Source organism: Sorex fumeus, unplaced genomic scaffold (assembly GCF_029834395.1).
Source record: "Sorex fumeus unplaced genomic scaffold, SorFum_2.1 ptg000020l, whole genome shotgun sequence".
Taxonomy (NCBI): domain Eukaryota; kingdom Metazoa; phylum Chordata; class Mammalia; order Eulipotyphla; family Soricidae; genus Sorex; species Sorex fumeus.
In genome coordinates this window covers 10,070,701-10,083,478 of record NW_026606077.1, presented here as the reverse complement: position 1 = coordinate 10,083,478, position 12,778 = coordinate 10,070,701, and the positions used below count along the sequence as shown (strand labels likewise).

The window sequence follows — 12,778 nt, the reverse complement described above, 5'->3', positions numbered from 1 at the left end:
TTTGCTGGAGATTTAGAATAATGACGTTTAATATAGCCATAAAAATCACCAACTCTTCTTTTCACCTTCAAACTAATAGCTACTTAGAACCAAAGCCTTCTGGTGAGGAGAAAGAATAAAAAAGTTCAGAAAGGTGTTCTTAATCCTCTTCACTGTCCAAAGGCAATGGATAGTTGCTTCACAAACTTTTATGGTTCTTTAATTTCTTTTTTCTTCATTACATTAAAAAAAAAAAACTTAATCATTTCGGAGCTGAAGTGATAGCACAGCAGGTAGGGCGTTTGCTTTGCACGCGGCCAACCCGGGTTCGATTCCCAACAACCCATATGGTCCCCTGAGAACCACCAGGAGTGACTCCTGAGTGCAGAGCCAGGAGTAACGCCTGAACATTGCCAGGTGTGACCCACAAAGGCAAAAAAAAAAACCTTAATTATTTTCCCCCACTGAAATTGGAAAGAACCTCTATACTTCTTTATTTTTGATTTAAAAAAGAATTTCCCTTTATATACCTTGAGTAAAAATACAGAAAAGTTGGAGAGAGAGCAAAACATGGCTTGCATGTGCAAGACCCGGGTTCAGCTCCCAGCATCACCAGTGTGGCCCCCAAAACAAAACTAAACGAGAAGGAGTCTGACAAACTACATTAGGGTTAAGATGCCTGCCTTGCATGCAGCCAAATCCCTGGCTCTGCATGGTGCCCAGGCAAGTCACGTGTAGCCCCCAGAAAAGCAACAAATACCAAAGAAACAGTTTCCCTATTCAGCAATTTTTATACCATCTGAACTACATACATAATATGTTTTTTAAAAAGAAATAGAAAACCTTTCTAAGGACTCTCCAAGTAAAGAACAATTCCCTCCCTCTACCATCCCTGCTGCCCCCTTTTGTACCAAACATTAAGCCAAAAAGTCCTTGGGGGAGACTGTTTGTTTTGGTTTGGGGGCCACTCCCAGCATTGCCCAGGGGTTGATCCTGGCTCTGCACTGAGCAATCACTCTTTCAGCTCTGGGATGCTGAATGAAGATCAAACTGGTTGGCGGAGTGCAAGGCAAACACCTACTCACTGCACTATCCCTCCAGTCCCTGGGAGTTTCTATTCTACAGAATCATGTTTATGATTTGTTTCCGAAGAAAGAAAAAGTCAGGGGCTAGCGTGACAGAACAGCAGGGAAGGTAGTTGCCTTGCATGCAGCCAACTTGGGTTGGTCCCTGGCACCCCATCTAGTCCCCCATCTACCCAGCCCCATCAGGAGTGATCCCGGAACACAGCAGGGTGTGGCCTCAAAACTAAACAAATCCCCTCCACAAAAAAATATAATTATAGTATCAACAACCCATGGCTGTCAGCACCATCTCTGCCTTCTTCCTGTAAAATACATTCATAATATTACTATGTAGTATATGTAGTTATTATCTTTGGCTAACTATTTTTGATCAAACCCTGATTTTCCTTCATCGATAAATATAATGTCACAATGAATGGAGAAGGAAATTAACAAGAAAAGTGCAAAGGGAAAGACCATGCTTGATGTTCACAGACAGTAAACACCTTGATCTTCAGAATTAAGTGAGGTACCTGTGCTTGTGAAGAAGAAGAACCAGGAGCCAAATATAGCACAGAATCACACCACATACTTCTGTCATGGCAAAGGCCCATGGGATCCGTGGAACGCTAGAACAGAAAAAGAAAATGACTTTTTGGGCTGAAGAGAAGTATATGCACATGAACAATACCATCCCTTTCTATAAAATATGCTTAAAATACTGATGTTAAATTGCTTTCTATAATTTTCCTCTCTTCCTCGTACTACATGGGCGAGGGTGGAGAAACTTCCCCCAAATACCTCATTTATCAGACCCTGTTTGTTGCCTGTGATCCACGTTAGGGGTTTCTATTAAAAAGCAAGAACCCTTTCCTCCCTCCCTCTAGTTGGCAAACCTGGATAAAGAGGAAAAAAGCTCACTGCATGCCCAGTGCACTCCTTTCAGATCCAGACAACCAAGCGTGAATTTACCTCTTTTTTCAAAAAAAATTTGTTTTAGTTTAACTAAGAACCATGATTTACAAAGTTACCAATAGTTGGGTTTTAGGCATACAACAGTTCAACATCAATCCCACACCCAGTATTCCATTCTCCCTCCCATCACCGACCCCCACGCCCGCCACCTTGACATTTCAGAGTTCTGTGGTTATAGTGCAGATCTCCTGTTTCCAATGTCATTGAGTCGTGCTTTGGATACACAGCTATATGGCTCTCCATACTCAACAAACCATACCCCCAACGCTCCTGACGCCCATTCCACCATTACATCCCTTTCTTTTCTTTCTTCCCCTCTTGATTTCCTTCTCTGTCCTTCTCCTCCCTATACTCTGGGGTCAAGGCTGATCTAGGATCCCTCTTTTACTACCTTACATTTCCTCATCCAGTTATTTTATATACAACTGACAAGTGGGGTCATTCTGTTTGTCCTTCTTCCGGCTTACTATACTCAACATATCTTCCTGTTCCAACCAGATTACAACAAACTGCGTGATTTCATCTTTCTTTACAGTTGCATATTATTCCATTTTGTATATATGCCACATCTTCAAAACTCATTCATCTGTTGTTGGACACCTAGGCTGATTCCATACCTTAGCTAGTGTACTAAGCGCTGCGATGAATATTGGTACACGTATGTCCTTCTGAAGGCATGCTTTTCTGTTCAACAGTGGAACTGCTGGATCACGTGGCAGCTCAATTTTAAGTTGACCCAATTCTAAGAGATCTCTTCACACTGTTTTCGTGAGGGGTTAGGTCCCCTTTCAATACACTTTATTGCTGAGGGGGCAATCTTTGGTGGTGCTTATGGTGACCAGGAAGTTCAAGGGACCAAACCCAGGGACTTGCACATGCAAAGCATTCCACCAAGCCAGGTCCCCAGGCTCCAAACAGGGAAACACTTATCGAAATTCATATTATCAAGCAGTGGGGAATGTGGGCGCAGGAATGAAGAGTTGGAGTAAGAGGAGTTTTGGGCACACTGGTGGTAGTGAGATATAGTAACTTTGTACTTCATACCATAAACACTAGTACTGTTGTAACCATGTTACACAAATTAAAGTGAAAATTAACTTCTTAATTTTTAAAATAAACACTTAAAAATAGCATATATGTATATACATTTACATGTAAACACACACATAGATGTCTACAATGTTTACAATGAAAATCCCCCCCCCCCCCCCGCCCATCCTAACCCTCATTCTTATTTCTTACTCCCAGAGAGGCACTTTCATTCTTAAGTGTCTTTATCTGTCTTATCTTGTAGTCATACATTACACACATTTTCTCTTTTCCCATGCTCTCATTATTTCACAATTTGCCTAAAACACATGTTGGCTTTAAAATTTAATTTTCTATCTTACTATCATTGGGGGCAGTGTTGGGGACCATATCCGAAATAACTCAGAAATAATTCCTGGAGGTGCTGGGCAATGAACTGTGATCAGCATGCAAGGCTTTATTTCTCTGGCCCATACATTTTGGCTTTTATTTAATGAACATCTGTATTTCTCGGGGGAATGAAGGTGTAGGCCATATCTAAGTGTACTCAGGAGACCATATATGGTGCTAGGATCAAGCTAGGTCAGCTGTTTGCAAGCCAAGGAAGTGCTTTAACCTCTGTACTATCCCTCTGGTCTCTAAATGTAATTTTATAAATATTCATAGCTTTATAAATATCTTTATGTTTATAAATATTCTTTATAAATATTTATAAATAAACTTTATAAATATTCATTGATCTCAAGAGAGAACAATGATTAATACATTCATTCTTTAAAGCTAGTAAATAACATATTTTTATAGTATTAGGGACTGGACCCAGGTCTTCACACATGCAAGGCAAGAGCCCTGTTTCTAAGCTATATGCCCGATCCCTGTAAATGTTTTTAGTTTTGTTTCCTGTGTGTCTATCTCCAAATTATTCTATCAATTATTCTGTCAATTTTAGTTTTCCTTGAAGAAAATATCTCCTCTTTCCCCTCTTATTCCAGTTTAGAAATAGCTGTACTTCCCAGTCTTGCTGCATTACTATTTCTTAGAATAAGTAACAGAAGAATGCTGAATTCTTTTAGGAATTCTTCTTTATACTGAACGGACTTTCCTAAATCTTATAGATCTCTTTCTCAGTTTGCCACCATTATTATTATTATTATTATTATTATTTGGGGGGGTTCTCAGGGATCCCTTCTGGCAGTGCTGGTGGGGCATTTGTAGTGTAGGGATCAAAACAGGATCAGTGCTCAGGGATCAAGCCTGGTGGTGCATGGACTGAACAGGGGTCAGCCACAGGAAAACCAAGCACCACACCCCTCCAATATCTATCTCTTCAGCCTGGATTTCCAAGTTTTGTCTCTTAAACTTTCAGGATCTTCTGTTTATATCCAGTGTTCCGCAATCACCATTATGGGTCTTGGTATTAGTTGTTCATTTCTTGTATACTGGGTGCTTTGAGGACCTTTCAGTCTGGAAAGTAAAACCCTTTGATTCTTTGAAATTTTTTCATAAAATATCCCCTCATTTTCTCACTGTATTCTTGCCCAAAGTTTTACTAGCCTATTGTTGGGCCAAGTGAATTGATCTTCTTTTCTTTACTTTTAATTTTTGTTCTACGTGCTACATAGTTTCATGAAATTTATGTCCCAATAATCAGACTGTATTTCAAACGTCTCCTTTCAGTTCTAATTTCTGCAAAACTTTTCTTGTTTCATTTTTTAGCATTTTATTTAAAGCCACTCTTACATATATTAGTTTCAGGTATACAATATGATAATTACACATTTGAATACACTGTGAAATGGCTACAACAAATGTCTATTTCCCATCTAATTAATAACTTTAAATTTTACAATGTAACATTATTGCCTATAGGCCCTGCACTGTGCATTATACCCCCCATATCTTATTTTGTTGTCTTTTTGAAATTCTTTTATCTCCTGATCTTCCAAAGCTTTTGTTCCTTCTGAATTTCCCCGTTTTATAGTTTGTAGGTACTATGTCTTAAAATTTAGTTTTTCTCTTTGGCAGGGGGAGGAAAGGAGCTTCAGCCATACCTGGCAGTGCTCAGGTACTACTCCTGGCTCTGTGCTCTGAAGTGACACCTGGAGGTGCTTGGGAGACCAAATGTGGTACCAGGGATTTGAACTGGGGTGAGCGGCACACAAGGTCTTAACCTCTGTACGATCTCTCTGGCCAAGGTCTCTTATCTCTCTGAGAAAACAGTGGTTTGTTTTTTAAGCACTCTTCTTCCCATTTTGTGTTTCTTGGTTTTCTTTTTCGTTTTTCCCTCCTAACTTTAAATGCCATGGTTTACAAAGCTGTTCAGAATACAGTTGTTTTGGGCATTCAATGTTCCAACTCCAATCCCACCAGCTCCTGGTTTTCTTTTTTTCCTGTTTCATTAGTCTGTTTTCCTCATACACCTACTGATTCCTGACCATTCATATTTGACAGGAGGGCACTAAATTTTTAAAAGATTATCTATGGCCATAGACATAGTTTGTCCAATTGTGGATTTTAATGCAGTGTCTGGGGGGAGGTCTACCTCCCTTATGACAGTAGGTATGGTCCTTTTCTTTTTTGGCATGTTTCTAAGAAGAAATCTTTTATTCTTTTGGAACAGTGAGGCCGGGTGGAAGTGGAGGCAGAAAATAAGCTTAACTACTTGAAGGAAGTTCAAAATCTTGAAGGAAATGATTAGAAAGTAGTCTCAAAGTTAACTTCTTTAAAAATTGCTGTGAACATGTTTCTTTGTAATTCATCTGGGCATGGGAGGGGGGGTGTTACCAAAACCAGATGCCTTACATTCAACTGCTTTCAGTAATGTACCACCACCGGCCTTCTACAAGAGTAGAGCAAGACTAAAAGCTTCTTAAATCAACATAGAACCATTATCTCCATATTAAGCACCTACTTATACCCAGTGTTGAAAGGCTCGATGCTCCCTACTTGGAAAGGTTCTCTTCTTCTAGAGCTCACTAGTGCAGATTAACTCACTTCCTGGGCACTTCCAGCTGCACTCCAATTTCACAACAGGCAGTTAGATTTCTCCTTTCCAAATTTACATTATCATTACTGTGTTTGCCTTCGTGGGACTGTAGGATTCCTCCTCCACTATCATTTTAGCAGAGTGCTGTGACAATATTGTCAAACATGAGTTCAAATATTTCACATTGCTCTTGATGCAAAACTTCTTAGAATTCATCACGCAGTTATGTTGTATTTTTCTGAATATGATTCTTTCCTAATTCAGAGTCTTCGCTATGGACAATGGTTATTACACTGATTATGGCAATGACCTCAGAGACTACAGAGGAACAAAGGACAATTAAGTCCCAGATTGATGTGGTTTTGCCACTATTTATGCTTGCTTTTTATAGTGTTTGTATTTCCTCCCTTGCTGTTATGGATATCAGGTCTCTATTATCTCTATTATAAGTAGGACTGCCTTTAATTTTTTGCTTCAGATTTACTGTTTACGATGCACTTAAGTTTTTGGAATTCTGTCAAATGAAATTCAGAAAAAAACATCAGTGTGAAAGAAATTAAGAGTTTTCCCAAGGGAAAGTCAGAGGATAGAGGGGAAATGAGATCAGGAAGGCAAGGAAGCAAGGCAAGGGTGAAGCATCCAACAGCCCAGAGGGAACTCAGGCAAAGGGAATCTGGCTCAGTCCCTTACCAACTAGGGAAATGGTGAAGGTCCAGCCTGAAAATAGACCCAATCAGAAAATCAAGTTAGCTGCCTCACCTTCAGTCATGCATTAAGAGTTATTACAAAAAAAAAAAAAAGTTATTACTAAAGAAACATAAATTTAACTCCTGGCATTTTGGGCTCTAATCAAGTGGGCAAAATATATCCAGAACCCCAAGAGTAGCTCACCAATAAGGAGCCCTATTTGCTGGATGTTGGGAGTATAAGTGTACAAGAAAATGAAACAAGGATCGAAAGGAACAGAGGAGATACACTGGCATCACCTCGTATGACTTTGTATGAATAAGTATTAGATGCTTCGGAGCATGGAGCTTTCTAGTAAGTGGCACTGCAGAAGGCTAGCTAGTAAAAGTTTGGTTTCAAATCCCGATCACATATTGAAAATATGCCTAATCAAAGGCACACAAAGATTTAGAAAAACATTACTGATACAAGCTAAATAAACAACATATTCATCAACTGATAAATACAATACAAAATGCAGTGTATACAGCCAATGGAACATAATTCTGTACAAAGAGGGAATGAAATGCTATAGATACATTCTACTATATGAATAAATCTTGAAAGTAATTTGCAAGTGCTAAATACAATAATCAGGATATGGAAACAACCCAAATGTCCAATGACACATTAATAAATAAAGTGGTTGTAGTATGTAACTCAGCTCTAAGAAGAAAACTTGCAGAATGCTGCAAATTGGCCAGAACTGCAACACCCCATGTTAAGTAAAGTTAAGTCAGAGAAAGATTAAGTCTTGGACCTCATTCATTTGTGGTATATAAAGAAACGAAACAAGTGAAAACAAGTGAATCAAAGTCTTGGCTTGATTATAAAACTGAAATCATCAAGAGTAGGGGATGGAAGTGGTACCTGGGACCATGTACTCCAGCCCTTCGAGCTATTTCCTCAGCTCAGCATATATTCTCTTGGATGTTGTGTATATTGATCAGGATCAAACCTAGGGCTTCCCCTCTTTCTTACTCATCTGCGTCCATGATGAATTATTATCATTATCCTTTTCCCCCTTTCCTTATTATACTCCCTTGCAAAACTTGAACCCTTCTTAAATTCAATTATCCACCTATTCCCTACCTGTCATCTGTGTACCTGACTGAAGCTGGTAAAAACGAGCTGGAGCAACAGTTCTACAGTGAAGAGGCCAATTGCTGTGCACACGGCTTATTCAATCCTGGCACCCCACGTAGGGCCCTGAGCCCTCCAGGAGTGATTCCTGAGCACCACTGGATTTCAGCCCAAAAACTAAACAAAAAACACAAACACCCATATGATTGCTAACCTTAAGGAGGTCTTTAGAGGGTAAGCATGGCTTCAATGCTGCTCCTAAATGACCATTTACATTTCATTTTTTTCTTCAAACCTCCAATTTAGCCTGACTCTGCTCCCAGAAGAAATAGGACCAGGAGGGGGGCTGGAGAGATAGCACAGCGGGTAAGGCGTTTGCACGTAGCCAACCCAGGTTCGATTCCCAGCATCCCATATGGTCCCCTGAGCACCACCAGGAGTAACTCCTGAGTGCAGAGCGAGGAGTAACCCCTGTGCATTGTCAGGTGTGACCCAAAAACTAGGAAAAAAAAAAAGAAAAAGAAATAGGATCAGGAGAGTAATATCTTCATGTCCCACCATCATACCTACCACTGGTTTTCTGGGTTTTTTTGTTTTTAATTTCTACTGTTCTTTCTCTTACAGATATCCCTAAGACCAGTCTCTTGCACCTACCAGATCCCATCTCTTTTTATTTCCTCATGGATATGACAAGTATACCCTCTCTCTCCTCTAACATTATCCCTTTCCTCACCCTACCCTCTTTCAGTTGGGTCATTTCCATTATCAGTAGACAAGCGTGTTATAATACAGCCCGTCCAAAACAACACCTTAGGCCCACACACGCTCCCCTCTCTCCAGCCCCAGATCTATCCTGGGCGTGGGACTCCAGGGTTTCTCTCTCTCCATTCTCTTTCCCTCTCTTACTTCTTTGTCCACATTTTTACTTTCAAATAGTTCTGATCCTACTTAAAGAAAACTTGGAAGAATTTCACTGAAATTTTCACTACCAAATGTTTACGATAATCAGCATTTCACCTTGCTTGCTTTATTTCACTCTTTCTACACATATTTTTTTGGAAAAGAATGAAACCCCTGCAGTAAGTTGCAAATATTATGATGTCTCTCTTAAATATGTACCTCCAAAACAGGATACATTATTCCACCCAGGAAACTTTGTTAATATTTTGTAATTCTTCCCTTATCAACATTTCCTTTCTTTGTAGGAAAGCAAGGAGTGAAACCGGCACTATTTGCAAATGATATATTGTGATACATAGGAAAATTTTAACAAGTATACATGAACATAGTAAAATTTTAGGCTGCAAAAATGATACACAGAAATAGGCTATATTTCTACATGGAACAATGAACCATTAGAAAGAGAAGTTTAAAAACAATCCCATTTATAAATGTACACACAAAAAGTACCAAGGACTAAATCTAAGTAAGGGAGTGAAAAGACATGGAACCTACAAAACGCTACTGAAAAGTAGACACCGGGAGTGAGGTCAAGAAAAAGATACTCACATACCCACACTGTTAAAATGGCCAAACTATTAATTCAAAATATAGACACAAACTCTATGAAAATCTCTCTAGTGTTCTTCATAGAAAAAGTGCCCCCAAATCATAGACTTTGTTTAGAATTATAAAATATGCCGAACAGCCAAAGCAATCCCAGGGGGCGAGAAGGAACCAAGTAGAAGTATCATGCTCCCAACTTCAGATTATATTAGGAAGTAACAGAAATCAAAACACTGTGACATTGTAATAAAAACAATTAGAGGCTGGAGAGATAGTACTACAGGGAATAAGAGGTTTGCTTTGCATGTGGTCAACCTGGGTTCAATCCCTGAGCACAGAGCCAGGATAAGCCCTGAGTACCAGGCAGGTGCAGCCCCAATCCCCCCAAATATTAATAAAAATATAAAAACAAAAAAAGAAACAAAGAAAAATGAAATTTTAGACTGTAAGAACAAAAGTGTCTATTACAAGGGAATGTGGAAGGAAATTTAAGTTAGGTTAAAGGGCTCCAATATGGTGACAGATGGAAAGAATAATTCTGGTGAATGTAATGTCCACAGATACGCTGGGTTAAAGACTATATACCTGAAACCTACATAATGTTACAAACCAGTATTCCTTCAGAATAAATTTGTGTGCCATGTCTGGCCATTGTAAAGGTACCTTGTTTCCTCTATAATTAAATAATACACGAGATATTTTTAGATCTGTGAACTTCCTGTTCTCTGGTCCCTTTTACCTAATACCTTTTGAGTATACACTAATGACTTGCTTGAATCAATTACTACCGAACTGGAGGCTGCAAACACTTAGGCCAGACACATTTCTATACAGATACTGTTTTGAAAAATATCCTTCCCATTCTACCATTTTGTTCAACAGAATTCAATATTAGTACTTTCAGTTTATTGGGTCACTCTGAAAATGCTCAGGGCTGACTCCTGGCTTTGTGTTCTAGGATCACTCCCGGAAGAGTTTTGGAGACCAGCCGTGTGCAAGGCAAGCGCCCCGCCCACTGTACTGTCTTTCCCAGTCCCTGCCACTGTTCTTTTTGATGTTCCAGTAGTCCTACGCAGTGTAAGGCCTTTGAAATGAGTTCCTATATGCTTCTGACATGTTTCTACCAGTTTTCTGTACACTTTTACTTTATGGCACAAGATTATCTCAGGCTCATTTTATTTTTAAATGTTTAATTGTTCTTTACTTAGAATGATATCAAACACCATATTAAAAACATCATGCAGAACATTTTACATTTTAGTGTACTTTAAATGTTTTTTATTTGAATGAGTCGCTGTGAGATAGAGCATTACAAAGCTAGCTATTCATGACTGTGTTTCAGTCACACAGTGTTCCAACACCCACCCTTCCACCCGGGTAATTTCCCAGCACCAGTGTCCCCAGTTTCCTTCCCACCCCTTCAAGCCACCCCTCACCTCTCTCTCCTCTTTCTTCATTTTATGAATTATGGTTTGCAATACAAATGCTGAAAGGTTATCATGTATATCTCTTTTCCTACTTCCAACATTTAGTTCTTGTCCAGAGTGATAATTTCCAACTAGTACTGTCATAAGGACCCTCCTCTGTCTTAATTATACTCTTTTTTTTTTGAGCGGACAACATACTTTACTGAAGAGTAATATCGAACAGCACATTCCTGCACATGTGGAGAAGGACTAGCTTCTATAATAGGCCTGTAGCCCTTAAGAAGTGCCCCCCCCAACACACACCACACCCCCACCATGAAATTGCTTTTGGATACATTTTAACAGTGACACTGAGATGGGCAGGGAGCAGCCACTGAACATGCTTAAAATGAGCTCCCCCAACCCACAGTGAGCCTAAGTAGCTACAGAGATGTCAGAGAAAGGCACAAACAACCAGAGCTGGGACTGCAGCAAGGGCTCCACGTGAACACAGCAGTGCTGGTTGAGACCAGGCTGGGAAGGGTGACATGTCCAACATCAAAAGCTGCCCCAAGATAGCAGGTTGTAACAGGCTGGAGGGAAATTAGAGGGAAGACTTTTTCCTTCACATGAACACCACCCAAAATAGAGGAGACCAGAGAAGAGGAGGACCCTTGGGGTAATTCCTAACCAGTCCTCCTAGCCATTTTCCCTGACCTTGGATATTAGTTTCATAAGGTTTTTTTTTTTTTAAATATTTCACAAACAAACAAACGCATCCCAGGCTCATTTTATACTTTCCTTATCCTAGACTTAAGTCCATTTCTCCCTGGAGTCCTGACGTTGCTCCTTTTATTACAGAATATCCATCTGTTATTTAAAATCCATGATCTGGAAGCGCACTTTTTTCCCTCCTCCCTACAAATCTCTTTCTATCAGCAAATAGAAATCTACCTCATTCTTTTTTATGATACCATATGTATTCTGACAAGTCACCTAGCTGATATCTGATTTGGTATGAAAGTTATCTCATATGTGGTTTGTTCAAAACGGAACAACTCTTCTTCCTAATTCGGCACCTCCCATGGTCTTTCTATCTCTGTAAAAATGTATACCTGCTTCTTGGACAAAAAAAACCCTTGTGGTAGTACTTGACTTCTTTCTCTTTTACTTAACATGCAAATCCATTATCAAATCTGGTTGGCTGTTGATTAAAAAATGTCAATCTGACTCACACCTTCTCTATCAATACTATCACCATCCAATCACCATCATTCTTAGCGGGATAAAATTTAATCCCTGACTTTCCATACCACCTACTTACACAAGCTTCTCAGGATAATGACTAGAGAGATCTTCTATGTGGGTTTTTTTGCTTATTTTGGTACCACCCCTGATGGTACTCATCTTGGAGGGGCTTGGGGGATCATGTGGGGTCCTGGGATTGAACCAGCGTCAGCTATGTTCCAGGCAATCACCCTGCCTCCAGTCCCTAGAAGACCTTCTGAAATAGCCCTGAGATCATTCTTCTCCGTTTTCAAAGGTTTTCCTTTTCACACGGAATCAAAGACGAATTCCTTATAATGGTCCCTATAGTATTTGGATTCCTAATTTTCTTCTCAGACCTCATCTCTGTTTTTCTTTTCTTTTGCTTGCCAGCCCTTATATATGTTAAGCATAGTATCAATTCAGGATTTCTTCACCTTGCAGAAAGTTTAAGCTGCCTAGAAAAATCTCTGCCCAAACAGCCACAAGGTTTCTTATTTCCTGAGGGTGTTTCTGCCTACATTTAGAGAAAATGTGTGTAATGAGGAAGAACAGGAACTTAATAGCATCTGAAATGGCCCAAGTTTTAGCACCTCACATCTCCCCCACTCCCAGTCTCACTCCCTGAATATTCAGGGCTTTGAAAAATCCACAACACAGATCAAGTTTGTTCTCTGTTCTCTTGACTGCCACTTCAGCCATAAGTGGCATTAGACATTAGGTTTGTTAGCTGCCACTCACCCACCTACTTCCAAGCC

At 39.7% G+C, this 12,778-nt stretch overlaps 1 protein-coding gene across 1 annotated transcript in view; it reads right to left on the bottom strand.

Moving 5' to 3' along the window:
• The window catches only part of SAMD8 (sterile alpha motif domain containing 8), a 58,596-nt gene that overhangs the window by 13,551 nt on the left and 32,267 nt on the right, over positions 1-12,778 (bottom strand). Inside the window, exon 3 of the mRNA XM_056113304.1 lies at positions 1,577-1,672. Coding sequence (XP_055969279.1) covers positions 1,577-1,672 — 96 coding nt within the window. The remainder of the gene's footprint in view (positions 1-1,576; positions 1,673-12,778) is intronic.